Source organism: Ornithodoros turicata, chromosome 1 (genome assembly GCF_037126465.1).
Source record: "Ornithodoros turicata isolate Travis chromosome 1, ASM3712646v1, whole genome shotgun sequence".
Taxonomy (NCBI): domain Eukaryota; kingdom Metazoa; phylum Arthropoda; class Arachnida; order Ixodida; family Argasidae; genus Ornithodoros; species Ornithodoros turicata.
In genome coordinates, this window is record NC_088201.1 from 83,981,122 (window position 1) to 84,003,014 (window position 21,893).

Sequence of the window (21,893 nt, forward strand, 5' to 3'; positions counted from 1 at the left end):
CCATCATAAAAAAAAGCTACCTCACTCGAAGAAGCCCTAGCAGACAAGGACTTTTGTATAACTTTATCTGAAGGGAAACCACACTTGAAAACGAATCATGATTATTATTATCAAATGATGGGTCAGATGTACTGCTCTGGCACCACATGGGGAGACTTTGTAGTCTACTCCCCATCTTGGGTAATAGTTACTAGAGTTTATCTGTGCCAAGAATTCTGTGATGACATGGTAACAAAGCTCAATGAATTCAATTTCCAGTTTGCTCTTCCCTACCTGGAAGGATCACTTTAGTTTATTCTGTTGTGCAATATGTACATTTTGTATCATGTGCTGTGCAGCCCATAGTCAACCATCAATTTATGAATGATTCTTACATCAAGGTATGGAAGTATTGGAATAACACACATCATAACTTTTTCTTTTTAAGTTCATGTTAGTGCTGCGAAGCAACCGTGACTATGAGCGGCGTATGACGTGGACATATGGAAAGGGGACAGCGGGTTAGTATGGGCCTGAGCCGACATAGGGGAAACTGTGCAGACATTCGTCTGGAAAGTCTTCGGAAAACCCCAGGCAGCACAGTCAGTGGTAGGATTATTATATCCATGTACGAAACAACAATAGTTTAGTTAAGGTCACTTTAGGTGATTTATTGTTTAAAAAGTTTGTATTCATACATCAGCTCATTTTTTCCCGTCTGACAATGGGACGCGGGGTAATAGGATGCAGTATGATTTTAGTGACACAGTCTTCTTGGTAAGTCCCTGAAGGATGCTTTCACAGTTCAGAAATCGGTAAATTCAAGAGAAGGTTTTCATTCCAGGACAGAATAAGGGAATTCATGAATCGATGGTTGACTCGAAATGCATGACGTGTGCCACCACAGTTGTGTCATCTATATGTGTAATGTTATCACGTACGGTGTATATATGTGTGTTGTTTCATATTATTTTGTTGCTGTTTTGTAAACATTGTAAACAGATGACTTCACATTAAACATCATATCACGTTTGTGTATTAGCATAGCAAGCCTGTACCATTTAATTGCAACAGAGCACCGACACTCACCTTAAACAATAGGCAATCCATTATTTATTACATACCTCTACTGTACAATATTGCACCTTATATATAATATTGCTATTCATATGACTTGATGATAGGGCTTTGGTAGTTGCTCAAAAGTGCGCACACAGTCCACATTTGATTAGCAATAGGCCCAAGGGTGATTGGGATACGCCTGTCGAAAATGTGGTACGTTTTAATGCGTTGTATACGTCTTTCCACGTGAATTCTCAATGCTGCGATTTCTTGAGTAGCAATGACTTCTTCCTCAGTCAGCTTTCCATCCTTTGTGAATGGGGGAATGTTGAGGTTTACACCCAAAGGTTCCAGGAGGTCACTGATTTTGAAGCCTTTGTCTGCCATCACTGAGTCTCCTCTCTCAAAATCAAGTGACAGAAAACCACTCCTTTTGACTAGCTCTTTGTCTGAAATGCAACCAGTGTAAAGGGGGGACACAAATGTGACGTTTCCATCTGGGGAGACACCAATCAGAGATTTCATTGTGTTAGAGGATTTGTACGTCGAGTAAGTTTCAGACTGCAGGACAAATGAGGTGGGTACTTCGCACTTGAGTTCAGTAGCGTCGATTATCACTCTTGTACTTGGATACTTCTCCTTGAAGGCAGGTGGCATGCCTGCGTTGACGACTTGACGAGATGGCCACTGTGGCAGTTCTGTTAGCTTGAGGTAGAGAATGTTTATCCATACAGTGAGAATTCTGCTGACTGTTGCTTGAGTTATGTGAAATCTGTGCGCCAGGTCTTTGTGGAAGAGTCCTACTTTGAGTCTTATGAGGGTCATGAACAGCTCATTTTCGACAGACAGTGAGCGTGGCCTGTCCAGTGAGGAGACTCCATCACTTGACGTTCTATACTACATGTTGCGTCCATTCTCACCAGGGTCTAAGTACTCCAGTAAGGCCACAAACACTTCATACGACGGCAGACCGGTATAAAACTGAATGTCTTCATTGCACGTTTTGAAATTCTGAACTGAAAATGGGAGGTGCTTGTCTTCAAGTTTCCTTAGTTTTTGTTCGAGCACAGAAACTTCACTTTCAAGATCAGCAACCTTACTCTTGGCTTCTTGGAGATCTTTTTCAAGCTGTAAAATTATTTCTTCTTTCCGCTGTAGCTTCCTCTCTAGTTGAAGTTCAGCTTCTGACTGATTAAAAACATTGTTGGCTACCTGTGACACGTCTCCACTTGGAAAGCATGTGTTAGTTTCCTGGCTGTCAGCAAAACTCAAAGCATCTTGGATATTCTGGCAAACATCGCTCAGAACTGCAGGCACACGCTCAACATTTTCTGACGGGCTTTGTTGAGAGAAACTTCTGTCCTTTGGTGGCTTCCGTTTCTTGGGCTCCTTCTTAAAAGAAAATATGGAAGGAACAGCAGCGGGGTGCAGCATCCGTCTTCCACTGACCACGTTTTGCACGAAATCGTCAGCTTTGAAATGAAGCGAACAGACTTTCGCTCTCGAAACATCGAATGGTGGGGCTCGTTTCGTTGCACAAAGCCACGCATCTCGTAGCTTTTTGTCGCAGGGAAAATTGTGAAAAGACACCTGTAATTATATAAAAGAAAACTGTTCATTGTATATAGAGAAATTCCAGCCATAGAATAAACACAAGCGTCTATCGCGACGCTTTGCAACAAAGTAAGTCACACGCCGCGCGTTCGCATTTTTCTGCTTCCTTACCCCGCTATAATTCACCAGCACGCGACACGATGCATAAAGCATGCTAGCTGCGCGTTATTAGTTCATGCATGTGCTCACGGGCCCAAAATGAGCCTGGGGTGGCTCACGCCGTCAGCATATACGGAAACAGACGTCAGTTACTGAAATCCTGGACACTGCATGGTTCTGGCCCCCAAGAAAGGTGACGAGCTTCAATGACTCCTTACCTTTTCACCTTTAGGTCCGTTATTTCCCTTCTGCGTACAGCATGGCACAAAGCAGTAATGCGGCATCACTTTCCAGGCCGGACTCCCGTTGACATGCCCATTCAGATGGTGCGGAGAAACCAGAAGTAAAAGTTTCCGTACTCAAATATGGCGCTAGGGCACGTTTCGCGCCGTTTCCGAGAGATGGCGCGCACTTATGCATAAGGCGTATTACAAGAACATCAGCTGTCGTGTCGTGTTGCTTTTTTGTTTTTTATATGCTGTTCATCGTACGAGAAGCACCTGTCGCCACAACAGAACCGTCTGTATATATAGTGACGGGAAATGTGTCAGTTGTACGACAAAGCTGCTTGTTATTACAACATCCATTCCTGTCGTCACTACGGACTATTTTGTAACTACAACAAGACCTCCTGGCGTAACGACAGAATTGTCTGTCGCGACGAAAAACGTGTATACGTCCCATGCCAAAAGCGCCTGTCGTTACTACCGAGCTTTTCTGTAGTTTCGACAAAAGTGACGATAGTTTAAGACATGCGTGAAAAGTGACGATAGAAATAACTGTAGTGACGGCAGAAGTGCCTGTCGTGCGACAAAAATCTCTGTTGTCACAGTAGGTTAAAAAGCGATAAAAACCGGGCTGTTTGGTGGTACATCTAAAAGCGATAAGCCCCGGTGCAGGGGACACAAAGTGCTTCGTCAGTGCTTCGTCTGTGTTGTCTCTTTGTGTCCCCTGCACCGGGGTTTTATCGCTTTTGCTGTTGTCACGACAGAAATTTCTGTTGCGTTTTTCGATCCGGATTTCTAAGAACGAATTACCCAGGACCATTTCTTCCGGGGACGTGTTTTCTGGGAACATTATTTCAGGGGGCATTTTTTCCGGGGACAATTTCCCCGGATCCCTTCGTCGCCACCAGCGCACTTGCTTTCTCGCCATCCTTTCTGTTGCTTTTTATATTTGCTGCAAGTCCAGATTTACACTGTGTCAGCCACACCAAGCCACTCAAGTGTTATTGTACACATGAATTTTATACACCTGACGGAAATGGGGACGGTCAGAACGAACACATACACAGAAACGACACATTTTTATGTGTATATATTCTGCGAACGGTCGTTTCTGTGTTCTTCATAGGACCACATATTTCTGCTGTGGTTGTACACACTTATTGTTACTGTATTATTTGTTTCGTTACAGTAACATCAAAATTGTTTGCGCCATTGCTGCTGCAGGCGCCGTAGAGCATAAGTGTTGTTGTTGCAGACCCATCCGGAACATAGATTCGTTCAAAATAAATGTGCGTACGGAATAAAACCCGGTTTTTCACAACCTGTCCTGAGAAAATATCCCGATAAACTATTATTTTAACACGAAACACCAGTGTTATCGAAAAGCGTCATATCCTTGGGCCTGGGAACGGGGTTTCGGTGTTGACCTCCTAAACTTTTTCAAGCATACCAAAGACGAAAAGTTGGAAAATGTCCAGGGCTAAGATTCATGGCCATTCTAGCTTTCCTCCTAAAATAGGGGCGCGCGCCTGGAGTTTAGCGGAACGACGCCAGCGCCAATTTCTCCCCTGTCGACGGAAGGCGAAACTACCGTCCCGTGTATGCCGGAGTGTGCTGCTGTTGTACGATAGACGCTGCCCTGGCTGCTGTCGTATGTTCGATTTTTGCCGGGCCGGAATCATGAAAGGTACTCTGTACTGCTGCGTAGTCAACTATCACAACAGTGTCGAGAATACACGGAACAGTGATCCACCGGTCACGTTTCATGCTTTCCCCTGGAAACGGTACGAGACGGCACGAAAGGAAGCTTGGGTTAGAGCTGTTCGTCGAGAAAAGTAAGTATATACATGACGAAACATGTTCGTTATGCGAAAATTCGCACTTCAATGGTGTTTCTTTCATGAACGTACGTTTCAGCGAGGATGGTTCACCATGGCAACCAACTAAGAGGACAAAAATCTGCAGTGCCCACTTCGTGAATAACTGCGTAAGCAACATCGAGGGGAACCCTTCATATCTTCTTACGATCTTCCCTCACATCTACAGAAAGAAACAGCCTGATATCGAAAGGCACAACAGGTAAGGCTATGCAGTGACTGCAACAAGTTTGAAAGCAGTTACAGTTTCTAGCCCGTCTAGTTTTCTCAGAGGCTGTCAAAAATTACAGGTGGCTGCGACGAAAGAACAACGTTCCGCATTGCGATGTGCAGCAATGCAGTGAGGAGATTGAGGATATGGACAACCAGGAGGCTCTGTCATCCGAAGTACAAACCATAGAATCGAGCTGTGACAGACACATTGATATTCTTGTAGCTGTTGCTTCGGATGCCCCACGGCTGCCCGCACACCTGAATATGGTGAGTGGCCTGTGATAGCACAAAATGTATGTCCATTCTCTGTGTGTAATACATCAGCAAATTAATAGTGTTCTCACATATTCTTTCTAGGGAACAGAAACAGACACGGCAGTGGATATGGGGCCGCTAAATATCTTGCTGAGTGCTACAGATGGCATGAATGCCATGTATCAAGTGGGCCACCTAAACCTGACTGAAAAGGTACGTGTGCAGAAACTCAGATAGCCATTTCAATGCAGATGCATAGGAGAGAGACCCCATACCCTGGAGGGTTTGTCGTAATTAATACCTTGCTGCCTGTTGGAGTTGTCACCTTGATTCAGTACTGATAGAGTGCTGCCAGTGCAGGGGTAGGCATGTTGAACAGGACAATATGGCATTGTACTGATATGATTTACAGAAGTAAATCTCGTTGCTAGGTCAACGTGTAAATCTCGTTGCTAGGTCAACGTAATTGGTTGCCAGTTCAGAGCTGCATTATTTCTACCCTGACACTGCGGTATTTGATCAATTTCAGGCATGCTCCAATGTTATCACATTTTAACCTTGTTCAACAATGTCTGTTCACTAGGCAACCTCTACTGAAATCTCATGGAAGAGAAAATGCAGTTTCCGTGGGTTTACCAGCTTGCAGAAGTCCGAGCAGGCACTCCAAGACCTGTGCAACGTAACTTTAACTGTTTTCACAGTTCTGCTCAACCTGCTACCAGAGCAGCGGTGCCGCTCCACTGATGTGTCAAGGGAGGACAAGCTGGTATTATTCTTAATGAGACTGAAATTTTGAGTGAGCCTAAATGCCCTCGCAACCCTGTTGGTGTGTCCAGAACAGCTGCACGACGTGCCTTCCGTACAACTTTAGATCACCTTTCTGCCAAGATCAAAAACTGGGTTTTAGTGCCACCACGTCACTGCATAAAAGAAACCATGCCAGATTGTTTTAAGATCGACTACCCAGATTGCACATTCATCATAGACTGTGCAGAGATGAGAACCGAAGCGCCTTCTGATCCTGAACGGCAGCACGAGCTTTATTCACACTATAAGGGAACTTACACTCTCAAGTGGCTCATAGCCATTATTCCAAATGGCATGATTGCATTTATCTCGGAACCATATGGTGGGAGGCGTTCGGACGCCGAGATAACCAAATGACCTCGTGCTGAGTGACAAAGGATTCCCTTCTGTACGGACCTCGGTTACTGGTCAGGGTGCAGTGCTAGTGATGCCTCCCTTCAATATGAGAGGTGGACAATTATCGGAGGAAGACATGACGGCTACGACTACCATTGCGCGGGTCAGGATCCACGTTGAAAGAGCCATCCAAAGGATCAAGACGTTCAATGTACTGAACAATCGTGTGCCAGTGTCCCTGATTCCACAGATGTCCAAGATAATGCATGTTTGTGCTGCTCTTGTAAATCTGCAGCCTCCTATCATCAACTCATGCACTCCAGTCCAATAAATGTATCCCAGTGCAGTGAATATATCTCTAAACCCTATGGAACGTAATTTCAGCTTTAAAACAACAGTGTTGGCACGAGACTGTCCTTTTAACCAGTGAGGTCAGTAACACACCTTTGGCTTCCGCTTGAGCATCATTTATTCAGTTGTTAGAACATTTCTACAGAATAAAGCAAATGTTGATATTGAGATAATATAAGCCACAAGTTTATTCGATCTAACTGAGCTTATTGAGAAGATATGCAAAGTAAAAATACTCAAGCTTTGGGATTAATTCTGAAAGAAATGAGTCATCCCGAGTAACTACCACAGTCTGTGTCTCCTTCGGACTGTACACAAACAAAACACCCCGGGACAGGTTCAGAACATATAACTGGACTTGGATTTGAGTGACACCTGTCCATCACACAGCTCTAGATATTCTACCAAACATTGTGCACCATTTTGAAAAATAACGCCGTCCCTGCACATGTGGGGACATTTGATTTCGGTCACAATGATGTCGTTGCCAACCTTGGCTAGTCCATCCGGTCTGCAACAAAGCCAGGGTTGTGCAGGCATGACCACGAGACCTGACTGGAAAAGAATATGTAAGAACTAACGTTCTTCGTAGTTCCTCAGTTGCTGTAACATTTAACTGCGACAGTACGCAATTGATACTTTGCTTACCTGAGTGATCACAGTTCCTAGCTCCTTTTGAAGTAACTGGCGCGCTCTGGCCTCATTAGCGATCCCTGTTGGAATTAATTTAAGCATTCATTTACTGAGATAAAGTTCTATAAGTTAGACACACAGTATAAGACGAGGTGAAGAGAATAATACGTATGTCCTTGCTTATTAACAGACATTTTGTATGCTGGCATTACTATCATCTCTATGTTCTCACTAATGAGGAGCATGTATGAAAAGATCCACACCGTAACGCATTGCGGCACTGCAGACGGTCGTGCGAGAGCACATCCTCCTTGCAAGCTGCTTGAAATTGCCCCTCCGTGTCCTTATTGGGTGGGCACTTGTGCTTGATATGCGGAGTCTCCTCTCCTCGTTCCAGCTGCAATCATAATATTCCAGATCATCTGATATTCCCTCACCATATTCTATCCGAAAATTGACAAATTCTGTCTGTTGTATGGAAGGTGTATTAATATATAATGTTGACACGTCGGGTTTTGGGCCTGTCCCTTTGTTTCCAGTGCGACACAAAGAGGACTCTTTTGCAGACACACACTGTCTTCGTACAGCTTCCTTGCAGTGCTGCTGAGCTGTCCCACAAAATTTTTGGAGCGAGTACAAACCTTGGCTGCTGGAACCCGGTGCACAGTTGTGTCTCCATAAAGTGCCAAATGGCTCTCTCACAGTCAAGATGTTGAAGCAGGAAGGCAAGGATTTCTTTTTCTACTGTTTCTGCAGCGTCAGTGACCAACTGCTGCAAAACGTCCTCAAAACCTGCAAAACCTCTCGTCTTCGCTGCTTTGCATTGACTTCAGAACCTCAAGGAGTGAGGAGTTTATGCCACCATAACCTTGCAGAAGCATTTCAGGAGGGGTTGGGCTGTCCGGGAGTCTCGGTGAGCCACCTGTAAAAGTGAAAATGCTTACGGTAACATCGTCACACTCACAAACGCATCATCTTTGGCCTAGTGTCAAACCTGGGAACAAGTCAAGCGCTGTTTCTGTTCCACCCCTGTCTGGCTTCTTGGAGGGCCTGCCCCACTCTTGAGGCCTGCTCGTGCATGACTCGTACTCGAAATCATTCACGTACGTACACACAGCAGCGGCATGTTTACAACGGCCGACAACGCCGGCTTTGCAGGTGCAACGACCCGACAAAAGGGAACGAGTTCGACCGTCAAGCTGGGAGCGGGGGGAAGAAACACTTTACTATTAGTACGTACTAATGCATCTGCCATGCATCGGTTCGTCTGTGTCCTGCGTCGAATGGAGAGCCGTACCGTGCACTTGCGATTAGGACGAAGCGCGCACCCGCACTAAACAGTTTCATAGCAAAACTTAATAAGTATCGCTGCTGACTTTCAGTATAAGTGGCCGAATGGCTAAACAGACTCTAAGAAGACACCGTGTACAGTGTATTGGCGTACCGATGGATTCAAGAGGAAGTGCTCCTGTGTACATACCTGCAGGGTGACGTCATACACCAGGCTGTCCTTCACTTAAGACACACACTTCGCGAAGACTGAGACGTCGCCATCAGTGAAGATGCGTCCTTCCACTGCATAAACGTGCTTGACAAGGCGCTTCCCTTTACGTACGTTCGCTCCTGTGAAGTATGCTTCCACGTTCTCCACCTTGCCGAATCCACAAAATAGACGCAACATTGCCATAGCTAGGAAAGCACGGCGGCACAACGCAGAAGTAGCCGTTCACTTGCTTTCGCTGGAAACAGCTGCACTATGCCCTGGCTGGCGCGAGACGGTAATTACTCCGCCACCGCGAGTGGCGCTGTACGCAGTGAACTTGCACGCCACCTGGCCGAGGCGTTCCACCCTATGATGCCTTTACTGCTGTCCTCTTGATGGAAAGGGAAAAGAAAAGGGCCTGCTGTTGCCCTAAAACGGGAATCTGGGTCAGGACCTGCGCCGTTACCAGAAACGGGTTTCCCAGTTTCCTGTCGCGTAGCGCCTCCAGCCTTCGTTTATTTGACTAAACCAGTGGAGGACATGGCTGTTTTCTGCATGGCGATTTTGCCCAGCGGTAATCGAAAGAAACTGAAGCTGGAACAGGCCAATTTTTCATGTCTAAAGGAGCATTTGTCCAATTTCCTGGATGTCAGCCCGTGCAACATATTTGTAAGTATCCAGATCCAGATTGTACTCAGATTGTGTCTCCTATCCTCTTTCCATCCTATCGCATTTGCGTTTGTTGCTTAATCGGTGCGTTTTACATTTAAAGATATACGACGAAGACGTCAAGGATTATATTGACATTGACGAGTCGGAGCCCATTCCAGAGGCTGCTAAAGTGATGCTTCTCACAAAGCAACAGCCAGATAGCGTCAGCACTCGGCAGGTAGGGAGTGCTTTATGCTTAATTAACAGCGTGCACTGTACGTAATCAAAGGCTTTGATGCATGATGCAACAAGTGCGCACGAGATGAGTGATGTTGAACGTTGCGTGTCGCATTGTCACCACACGTGCAACAAAAAATCATGCACCTAACGTACCAATCCACCTCAATGTATCCGTTTCTCTTCCCAATCAATGCTTGTTATTCGCACGAAAATTATTTTTAGTGTGTTGAAAAATCTTGAAATAGGGCGGACAGCTGGACGAGCGCATGCCTGTGGCCGGCGAAAAGCAAAAACAATCTGCCAACATAACTTCGACATGGCAGTCATGCCACAACGGCTAAAACGTGGCGTACACCACACAAAAATTTATTTAAAACGCACAACATGAGCGTTCTCACGGGTATCATTTTATGATTACGCGTGCGCCGCGCGACACTGCTGCTGCCGCCGATGTCCTGCCGGCCGGCCTCCGCAACCATATCCGATCCATATCCATCATCAGATATAAAAACGCGTCGTTCGAAGCTGGACCATTCAACCCTCGCAACTGAAGTTGTACTTGGAACTCTTCCCTTACTTTGTCTGCTAAAAAAGAAAAAAAAAAGAACTGTACGAGCATTACAAATCATCTTCCAATATATTCCAATAATGTGGATGTAGGTTACGGGCCACTGATTTAGACTCTTCATCGTCATTTGATAGCGCTTATGAGCTCTTTCCTTGTGTGCTGTGGTCCGCGTCAGAGTCAAACAAATAACATGATGGTTGTTGCAGGAACATGATCCCTCCGGCTCACTGAATCTAACCCAATGCGAACCCGCTGTCTCACTCCTGGGTAACGCAAGGTGAGAAAATCTGTCACATGTCCCATGCACATGTATTCAATACCTGTGGTTGGCCTCCCTGACGAGCCGCCTGACGAGTCAATTATTGTGGAGGACGGCGTCGTCCAGGATCAATACTATTACCGGCGAGTAGAGTTGCCGATGTTTGGGGCAATGGAAAGCGTACTACGAACAGGAGCACCAATCAGCTGGAAAGTGCGCAAGTTTGTTGTCTCCACGCTTTTCCAGACACCAGTCAAAGTCACATGGTGAGTTCTGGTTTCCCATGGCTGATCAGCGCCAATCAACACTCACTACATGAACACGGAAGTGCTATCAAACAATATGATTCATTCTGGTGATTGACACAGAGAGCCACCACTGAGACCCCAGTTTGCCTGTTTCTGATGGACTTTTTCATTGTCCATGCTGGAGTGTTTTGTAATCCTAATTTCTCTTATGCCGTCACTTGCTTCATATGTAGCTGAACATCCATTTGCCTAACATTAACTTCTAGATTGTGAAGCAAGACACTTGGCAAAGAATGGTGTTGTTGAGGCTTGAGCGTTACTGAGGCTTGTGTCTGTGCTGTCTTTTATGTCTTTGCTCTTGTATTTACGTTATAATTTTGGTTTCCAGTTTTCAACGGTTATATTTTTTTGAAGTTCAGCAACAGAAATCTTCATTTTTGGGGACACCTGCCATGGCGGTTATCGGCGAAAACAATTTAGAAGTGGTCAAACAAAGCGTATATCGGCGACAATCCCCAACACACCGCTTCAGTTTTTTACACTTCAAAAGTATTGTGACGAGGAGGATGATGCCATCCTGTCACACACCCTCAAGCCCATGTTCTCATTCTGTCTCATTAAACTACTACCATCGTTGCAACGATGCGCTCCCTCACATTACGTAAAGTTCCCCTCCTACAACACAGCCTACCACCACATTATTTATTTCTAAAATAACACTGCAGAACGTATGCTCTACATCAGCACTGGACGCAAACCACGATAACAGACCGAGTGCAGCATGCAAAAGCGAGGACAGGCCAGTCGTTTTGGCGGTAGAACCATGCAGGAATAAGCCAATTAAATTGAGCAAACAATCAGTTCCAGCCATGTAGTGCCTCACACTCGCTATTCACACATCTCTACAATTGTCTACAGTTGCGAGTTTATAAAGGAACGAGACACATGCCTCTCACGGATATTGTTTTACGCGACGATGTGATTGTTCTTTTATATCACCTGCTGGATCCTGTCTCTCTGTTGACGATCGGGTACCCCTCCTCCAATCGTTAAACCTGATTCGAGTGTCAGTGTATTTACACTCGAAATATTACTTCGAGTGTAAATGCAGGTGTTGTTCCCCTTTGCTGACTCTGTTGACTCCAGTAGTGATCTCCTCGAAACGCTGCCGAGAGTTAGCAGCAGTTATTTGTTTTTGCCGACTCCACAGAAATTTCACTGGCAGACAGTTTTTGGTAAATCCCGGAAACCCTAGTTATAACTAGGGCCTGACGTTTTAGGGTTATACCCGATATTCCCCCCCCCCCCCGGTTCAATTTAGGAAAAACAGGGTTTAACCCGATATTTCCTCCAAAAACTGGTAGACCAGGGGGATCCGAAATCATCACAACTAACACAGAACTTCGAAAACAATGTTGTAAATGCATAAAAATGCTCATACAAACTGTCAAAGCAGACACCCTGCTGTCTCTTACATACATAGACTCTGTGTCTATTGTGCCGTGTGTATTATACAGAGTAAACTGTAAACTTAGGGTTTACACCGGATTTAACCAGAATTGGGTTTAATCAGGTGCAGTTTAGCCCGATTACACTCGAATAATTGAAGCAGAATATAACCCGATATTTACCCCCTCCCATTTTGCTGAAAAATAAACCCCCCAAAAAATCAGGCCCTGGTTATAACCCATTGTTCCAGTTTGTATCTATTTATGGAGCTTAAACACCCTACTAGACATGATCAGTGCTTGATTATCTGTACTTTTTATTTTTTTGAGACACTAGTTTCCACACTTTGCCTCATTTCGTATCACTACACCATGCTCAGTACCCATCTCCAAGATTTTACCACAAATTTGTGGATGGTCTCCTGATGAAGTATGCTCACGTTCGAGACCCCATAGGAACAGGCATGGTAATGCAATTTTTCGCACAGCAAAATGTCCTGGTTTTACAAAGGTGGGCTTGTGGTTCATGTTAACATTTCAATTGCAGGACTCTTGGAAGGAGGCACAGAAGAGCAGTTATTTGTTTTTGCCGACTCCACAGAAATTTCACTGGCAGACAGTTTTTGGTAAATCCCGGAAACCCTAGTTATAACTAGGGCCTGACGTTTTAGGGTTATACCCGATATTTACCCCCCCCCCCCAGGTTCAATTTAGGAAAAACAGGGTTTAACCCGATATTTCCTCCAAAAACTGGTAGACCAGGGGGATCCGAAATCATCACAACTAACACAGAACTTCGAAAACAATGTTGTAAATGCATAAAAATGCTCATACAAACTGTCAAAGCAGACACCCTGCTGTGTCTTACATACATAGAGTCTGTGTCTATTGATGTGCCGTGTGTATTATACAGAGTAAACTGTAAACTTAGGGTTTACACCGGATTTAACCAGAATTGGGTTTAATCAGGTGCAGTTTAGCCCGATTACACTCGAATAATTGAAGCAGAATATAACCCGATATTTACCCCCTCCCATTTTGCTGAAAAATAAACCCCCCAAAAATCAGGCCCTGGTTATAACCCATTGTTCCAGTTTGTATCTATTTATGGAGCTTAAACACCCTACTAGACATGATCAGTGCTTGATTATCTGTACTTTTTATTTTTTTGAGACACTAGTTTCCACACTTTGCCTCATTTCGTATCACTACACCATGCTCAGTACCCATCTCCAAGATTTTACCACAAATTTGTGGATGGTCTCCTGATGAAGTATGCTCACGTTCGAGACCCCATAGGAACAGGCATGGTAATGCAATTTTTCGCACAGCAAAATGTCCTGGTTTTACAAAGGTGGGCTTGTGGTTCATGTTAACATTTCAATTGCAGGACTCTTGGAAGGAGGCACTGAAGAGGAAATTTAAGAATGAGCGTCGAAAGATGATTGCTCCTCCCCCTGCTGTAGAAGCTGTCTGGGAAAGACACACTGCAAAGAAGAGGTCTGCTGCAGTCCCCGATGACTCAAGCCAGGCAAAAGTTGTGCGCCTTCTGGTATGTAATGATAGGCAGACATTTTCGCACTGTATAGCTACAGCAGTTTAGTTAAGCATGCTCTCTGCACTCTTTTTCTGAATTTAGGTAGAAGCAAAGTTCAATTTAAAATTATTGAGAAGCAAATTCATTGGGAGAATAGTGGCCCCACGCCAACAATGTTTCGTTGGGTCCTGCCTCGCCGCGTCACACAGCCAATTTCAAGGTAGGTGGTCACTTATGACACATTTTTGCTCTTATTCTTCAAGGCAGGTTGTTTTATTTACAACAAGGCAGCTTTGCAGGTTTTGCATGGTCAGGCTTATATTTTGTACAACCTGGGTTTAAACAACCTTGTGTACCTTGGTAGTTAACAACTAGAATGTATCTTGTACCCCTACATTCTTTCTGCCAGGTGAAATAACTGCCACAGTTGAATTAGGCAAGGGGTAATGATTAAAGGACATGCAAGTCTGAGTTGCTTTGTTAACTCTGCAAGATCGATTTTTAGATAGCTTTTTCTTGAAATGTTATTGACAAAGCTTAGCTGCTGATCCGCAAAAGTCCACTTACCCGCATGAACGGAGGAGTACTTGCGATGCGCATGGCAGGGCATTTCCTGCAATGTTGGGCTTGGCCAAATAAGAAATGGACAAGCCAGGCTCTATTCTCTCTTACGCTCAGCTGGGATGCATGAGGACAAGACCGCCTACGGGCTGGCTTGTGTGGCACGACTGGGGAGCTGTGCCCGTGCAGATATTGAACTCATCATGTATGACAGTCACACCTAACAGACTTTAATGTCACAGCACCTATTGTTTATTGTATTGCAGGATGCAGGTCACCTTATTCCGGACGGTGAAACCGATGCCAGCCTTCCAGAGCATAGTATTTGGCTTCGTGAAGTTGGCCAACCCTTCCGACACAACAGTCTACCGTGACAGACTGACCATCACAGCAAAAGCTCGACATGAGCATACGAAAGAGATCAGTGTTTCGGAAGCACTCTTCATATACCCCTTTTTGAAAGAAGAAACAGCTGTGAGTAGACATCACATTTGTAAGGCGACATGTCTTATGTCTAAGTAGTTACCTATTATAAAACACAGCTTTCTTTTTCTGTTAATAGATGGTCCTTATTGCATATTATAATTCATTTCTCTCTCATGCAGCTGCTGTTGGAATGTGAAGTTCTCTGCCAAAGAGAAGCGGTGTCTTTTATGGAGAAGGGGCTCAGAAATGTTCTTGAAGTCCTCAGGAGTAACGGCAATGAAGATGAAGTAATTTCAATGACTGGGGCGCTTGGTAATACTTTTGCTTGAGTTGAGAAGTCTCACAATTCCAAGCTTAACACATTGGTATCCCATATACTTATGTAATGTCCTAATATAATAAGTATTCTCCGTTTGAAGTCAAGCGTAAGACAGTACCATGGCATATTAGTTATGTTAGTATATATAATATTAATAAAATATATATATAAAATAAAATATCAAATTAATATAATATTAATTATATTAGGCATATTAGTTAACTTACAAGAGTGTTTCTGAAAAAAATATTCTGGACTGATATAAGGTATATTGCTGTGAATAAATTAGCATTTGATTAAATATTTCACCCACTAAACAGTTAAGCGAACATGTTGTATAACTTTTGCTTCATGGTTATTGTTAATTAAAATATTATACCAACAATATTATATCAATAATGAAGGTAAGAAATTTATAATTGAGTCACTATTGCTTTTCTGAGATTCACTCTGGCTGCTTAGCTGCATATCTCTTACATATTACATAGTACGTTTTCAGAGGACTGTTCACTTTCTGCGTTCCATGCAATCGTGGCACGGTGTGGTGAAAGACATGGAATCCTTGTAACTGAGGTGAGATCACACTACGTGGAGCTGAACGTGAGCAAATTACATATACTGCAATGTTATCCCTTTTTCCCTTTTCCAGGATGAGGAGCTCCCCGTCGGACCCATCATTCAACTGAGGAATGGCAAGTACCATTTATTTGTGGACAAGGAGAAGGTGTGCCGCTGCAGCTCGTCATTGACCGCCATAGGACTTCTGTTCTCAGCCTATTGGCTCTTTAATATTAAGTATTCAAGGAGAGCCACAAACACGCTTACTTTCATCGAGCGTGGGCTGTTGAAGCTGTCCACTACGAAGCCAAGGTCAAAGTGTCTGGACTTTCTTTCCTTTATTGAATTTATAACAAATAAATGTCTTTGTCCATAGTTTGCTGTGTGAGCTCACGCTTATTTCTTTTCTCCCATTTTCCCTGGTAATAATTTGATGCCTACTGGGATCCATCAGTACACAGTGCGTGCTGTAGGAGTATAGCAAAAGTGCCTGAAGGGCTAAATGTAATACCAGTGGGTGGGGCGAGTTATACCTGCAAAAGGGTATACCGAGTGTACCAAAGGACAAGATATAATACCAGTGAGTGTGCTGTGTTATACCTACACAGGGGTATAAGAAATACACCAAGAGGACTAAAAGTAATACCAACAACCGGGGGCAGTTATCCCTGTGGAGGGGTATAGGGAAAAAACCTGAAGGACTAAAAGTAGTACCAGTGACTGGGACAAGTTATACCTGCACAGAGGTATACGAAAAATACCCATAGGTCTAAATGTCATACCTGCTGTTGCACCTTAGTATACCTTCATCACGGTATACTAGGTACAACAACTTAGCCCTTATAAGGTATAAAACATACACCTTAAATATGGTATAAAGTATTAATACCTACATCATGGTATAAGTTATATACCTTATAAGGTATGCGTCCTGGGACAAGCCATTTATACCTTAAAAGGTATAAATGCTTCTAACAGTGTACATGAGCATGGTGGCGCGTACAGTCGGTGGCAAACACGTTGACTATGCAAAGGGTAAAAGTTACGGTAACAGATGTCGCGTCGCAGCACTTGCATACAACATGAGAGGTGCAAGATGGCACGACTTCTATCTGTGCGAGTTCATCGCGAAAAGTCAATCATCCGCTCTGAAGAAACTAATATCATCAAGACAAAACCGTACCGAACGAAAATGCAAAAGAGCGCTGCGGTTCGACAAGGCTCCAATCTCGAGAACACCCAAATTCGCAAGCACCGTTGGAGACAAGGACTATGGAAGACAGTCTCAAAGACCAGATCTGGACAGGACGATTCTTATTGAGAAAGCCAAAGACTTTGTGCGTGTCATACAGTTGACCAGCCAGGAAGCTGACAATCTGCAGAAGTCTACACTAGAACAGAACAAGTCTGACCTATGGCACTCACAAAGAAAGATGAGGATACCATCAACCTCAATCCATGGTATATGTCGCCCACATAGGAAACCATTCAAGCACTCTTCTTTAGTGAAGGCCATAATGTATCCCAAGTCGTTCTGCAGCAAAGATGGTCAGTACGGCATCGACCACGAGGAAGACGCAGCATCAGCATTCCAAGAGAGATACCCGAACGTTGAAGTGAAAAAATGTGGCATTTTCGTCGACCCTGATATACCGTACGTATGCACCACTCCTGACCGCCTTATCAACAACGACGGAATCCTCGAAATAAAATGCCCTGCAACAGCACAAAATGACATGACCATCGCAGAAACCGCTCGCAACCATTCCATCGGCGTAAATATATATAAAGACGGCAGCTTATATCTTCCAGAATCACACAAGTACTTCTATCAAATACAAGTTCAGCTAAACATTGGGAAGAGGAGCTACTGCAAACTCGCAGTGTGGTCGCCGACGGACCTGCAAGTTGTAACCATCAAGAGGAACCTTGCATTCTGGCAAAAAATATTGCCTGACATTAGGAACTTTTATGTAGGATATATGATTCCTGAGCTAATTGATCCACGAGTCACGAGACACATGGAACTACGGGATAAAGCAGTGGACATGAGCGAACTGGACGAACTTTTTTAATTCTGTGGCAACTTCATCATCCTGGCAAGCTGCATAAGAATGCTATTCGCGTGCAGTGAGTGTAGATATCGTGTGTGTATACAGTCAGTCCAGACTTGTACGTATTTGGAGTACTGTATTTAAAATACTGTCTTTTAAATATAGTTAGCGGTATTTTTGCACTCTACTTAATACGTTTTGTTTTGTGTATTTGTACGCTATTTAAAATGCATTTTATTGTAGTTTCTACTCAATACCCTAATTACATATTTTGCATCTCTCTCTCAAACTTTCTGTGTCTCGTCTTTCATTATCTTGCTTGTTCAGTGGAAATTTCCTGAGTCCCTCGGACTTGACCCGGACATGGGCCCTTCGGGAACTCTCCATTTAGAGATCTTGCTCTGTGTGTACTAATCCTTGGCCAGTGAGTAGAGAGATCGAGGAGCCGTGGTTCTCTTATGTGTGCCCTGACGCGGTGACGCCGAATTCTAACCTCTCCGAGCAGGGACCTGCTAGAAGTTGGCTTTGTTTTAGGTCACATATACACTTAGTGGAGTTATGTGGTATCTCTTTGTCATCTTTTTGGGACTTGTGTTTAGATGAGTTCTATCATACAGCGGCGGCTAGCGTAGTGCGCGGGGTTTAGGTTATTCGTGTCACATAGCGGCGACTTGCCGCATTGACCAGTGACCGGTGACTTTTTGCGTTCAAGGATCAATAGTATCTTAATTGTATTTCAAATATTTTTTGTAGTATTTTACTCTACCTTAATTACGCCAATTTTCATGTACTTATACTCTATCTTAATTACATTCTATCGTTAGTATTTATGTTTCTTAAATACATTTTTGAGTATCTTGTACACGTCTGAGTCAGTCTACATGCAATGCAAGCCCGGGCTATGCACAACTTTATACGCTCCTGTTCGTGAGCGCATTGCGGAAGTCATCGAACTGAGCATGACTGGCGCTTCCCTTTCATTGTTTTTGCAATAAATATATCCGCCCCCCTCCCCCCCCCATTTCCCCGTCGAAGTGTTGTGCTAAACACACCATGGAGATATGGTGACGGCAGGAACATCCCCATGACTTGCCTGCGTTGTTACCTCATTTATCATATCATAACCGCACAATTCAACATAATTTCACGGCCAAAAATATGATGTGCTCCACCATCGGTGCAAGCACGCGAGTAACTGTGGATGAAGCTGCGGGGTTGGTCTCACACAAATCCTATAGCTAGACCCGGAAAAACTCAACGGACATCCATAAGGAGCAAGACGCAAGCAAGATCAACCGTCGTCTCATATGCTTTAATAACAGTTGCTGGATATTTTGTACCTCTTGTACTTACGGTCACCTGCATGCATGTTACTTATGGTCACCTGTGTGTCCTCGCTGCAACTAAGCAGAACTCAATAACAGTTGTTTATGCAGATGAACAGTCCAGTTGACTGACTTTTATTTTGTCCTCTTGACAACTCGTACACACTCCCACACTTAGGGATGACTCAGTGTACATAGAAATGGCACTAAGGAATGAAGTGAAACACATGCACGATGAAATTCCATAAACAGATGGTCTGATTTATGACGGACAGAACCAGCTGTTGCATATAAGGACAGCCGCACACGGCGTTCGAAAAGACCTCATGAGTGGAATGGTACACAATAATAATGGTACGCAATTCCATGATAGGAAAGTAGCGCGTCTTTACCACAAACTTGTTCAAAATCAGGGCACGTGTTCTCGCTCTCAAGCCACATTTTACGGGGGCTCTGCCCGTAGCGGCCACCCAGTAACATCTTCGACATCTCAACATGCACACCTCATGTTATCATGCACTTGTGTTGGTTGCTTGACATGTCAGCACTTCTTGACCAAGCCAGATTCAGGTATGAATACTGAAAAATATCTGTCCTTCGCTCCATATTTGGGCTGAAACCTACACTGGGTCGTGAACCAGCGTAATAAAACAAGCGCACCCCCGAAAACATCACGCAACTGACACACAGAAAGCACAAGACGTACCTTCTCTTCAACACCTATTTGTATCGTGCACGGAAAGTGATTACGTCAATTTATGTCCTACTGATCGCAGCCGAGGTCGCAGTAACAGGCCATGCGTGAGGAATATCGATGCACGACGCTGACGTGGATAGAGCAGGCAAAGTCAACACTTGGATCCTCTTCCGAGCAACAAATTTGGGCGCATACAACTCACTTCGTTCGACAGAAAGGGGGCGGACCTGCTGTTCGGTCTTGGTTATTAATCAGCTTTCACCATGATAAGACACGTGTCGTTCTGGCCCGTCGCCGAGGCAGGTTGAAACAACAACCCCACGCAATGCTCCTAGCCTCCTAGCCCCTAGCTGTTTGCCTTTGCTTCTGCTTACCGCAGTTGCCTCTCGCTCTCGCTCCTCCCATCTCGATGTATCCCTCTCTCCCGGAGTGGAAGCCCATTGCGGTGGCAGCACAATGCAGTCCATGCTAGCAGACGACAAATGTCCACACTTTTGTCCAGTTCATCTTGAATAATACGAAGCTTAACGTTCCAACTTAGCTTGTACTGTCATCAGAGGCCACAGATGCACGTCCTGACATATTTTTCGGGCGTTCATTTCGTCGGTGGTAGATCTAAGGAAGTGTTTTCTGCTGCTCCCGTAGGACTCCATGTATTCGCATTCACAGAAACAAAAAATCGTATAAATTCGCCTATTTGCTGTATTCAGATAAAAAATATGTCAGGACGTGCAGAATTTACCCATGTACTACCAGCTCGGCGTACTGCTTCATTACTGCAGTAGTTTTCGAGATGAACTGGAAAAAGCAATGCCCATAGAGAATATATTGGGGTGACTCCATCTTAAATACCCTAGAGTGCGATTGGATTTGCTTGCTATGTAATCTACATGGGTTGACCATGAGAGGTTATGATTGAGGTGAACACCGAGATATTTGTATGACGTGGAGGATGGTGTGACAGTTCCCCCTTATGTGTACGAATATGTCGCTACTGGCCGGTTTCTGCAAAATGGTACGTAGCAGCACCTGTCGGTAATAACTGACTGTGACATGCTGTCCCTCTATGTACTCTCGGAACTTCTCAATTGCCCAGACCACGGCGAATCCAGAATCCGGTAATCCAGAAGATGTGGGTTCGAGTCCTACAGCTGGCTAACCTTTTCAGTGAGTTTCATCTTTCATCGAATCATTCCAATTCTGTGGTACTGTAATTCTTCTCCGCTGGGGACAGAGTATGGCTTGCGAAGGCTATGACGACCCCACACGGACCGACCCCACACCACGGAGCGCTCCCACTTGGTTCGCGTGAGCGGTCCCATGTAAACGAGGCCAATGAGATTCTTCTATCCCAGAGTGTGACCGCCCGGACGCAGGTATCCGTTGGTCATGAACAGTGTTAGTGGACGACTTTCTGCCCCTAATTACAACAGAGCTGCTCCATTTGTTACCAGCCCTGTGCAGTGACGTGAGGTAGCAAACTGCGAAACGGGCCGATGGGGGAACAACGTCCAGCCAAGGAAGCGAGACAAGCCGTGTAATTGCGTTGAGTACGTACGACCCTTTTGGGTGCGTGCAAGATTGAGTAGTGCTATCGGCATCACAAGGTAAACCTTGTCATATCAAACGTGAATCATATCTTATCTGTGAGATCATCTGGGACACCGCCGACCCTTTGCTTTCCTGCGATTGGATGAACATGTTTACCGCCTATGACGTCTTGAAGCGGCGTTTGTATGCTTTGTGAGCGAAACCAATAAATCGTAACTTTTTTAATTGTGTGTTAGCGCCACGAAACAACTGTGGCTATGAGCGGCGTACAGACGTGGACAGATGGAGAGAGGACAGCAGGAAGAAGTGGGGGACAGGGGAGGTTAGTGTGCGTCCTGGGCCGACTTCAGGGGGAACTGTGCCGAGATTCGTAATAAATCGTAACGAATGTAGGTATGTATTTCACGAGGCTGATCCGCACCCCTAGTCACCCCTTACAAAAAAATGTTTCGTGATTCTAAATGAATCCTATGGAAAAAACTCAGTGGGCAGTATAGAAATTTTATCAGGATGCT

General features: G+C 44.6%; 1 protein-coding gene and 1 pseudogene across 1 annotated transcript; one reads left to right on the forward strand and one right to left on the reverse strand.

Annotated features, from left to right (window-relative positions):
- Window positions 1–1,140: 1,140 nt before the first annotated feature.
- On the reverse strand, window positions 1,141–1,866 carry LOC135377836 (uncharacterized). Its single transcript, XM_064610543.1, has one exon. It carries the CDS (start codon window positions 1,864–1,866, stop codon window positions 1,141–1,143), a length of 726 nt encoding a protein of 241 aa, XP_064466613.1.
- A 2,795-nt stretch (window positions 1,867–4,661) lies between these two features.
- Window positions 4,662–6,800, forward strand: LOC135377844 (uncharacterized; annotated as a pseudogene).
- Window positions 6,801–21,893: the final 15,093 nt, after the last annotated feature.

Excerpts from the sequence above, each read along its gene's own strand:
- LOC135377836 (XM_064610543.1), bottom strand. The coding sequence starts at position 1,866 with ATGACCCTCATAAGACTCAAAGTAGGACTCTTCCACAAAGACCTGGCG.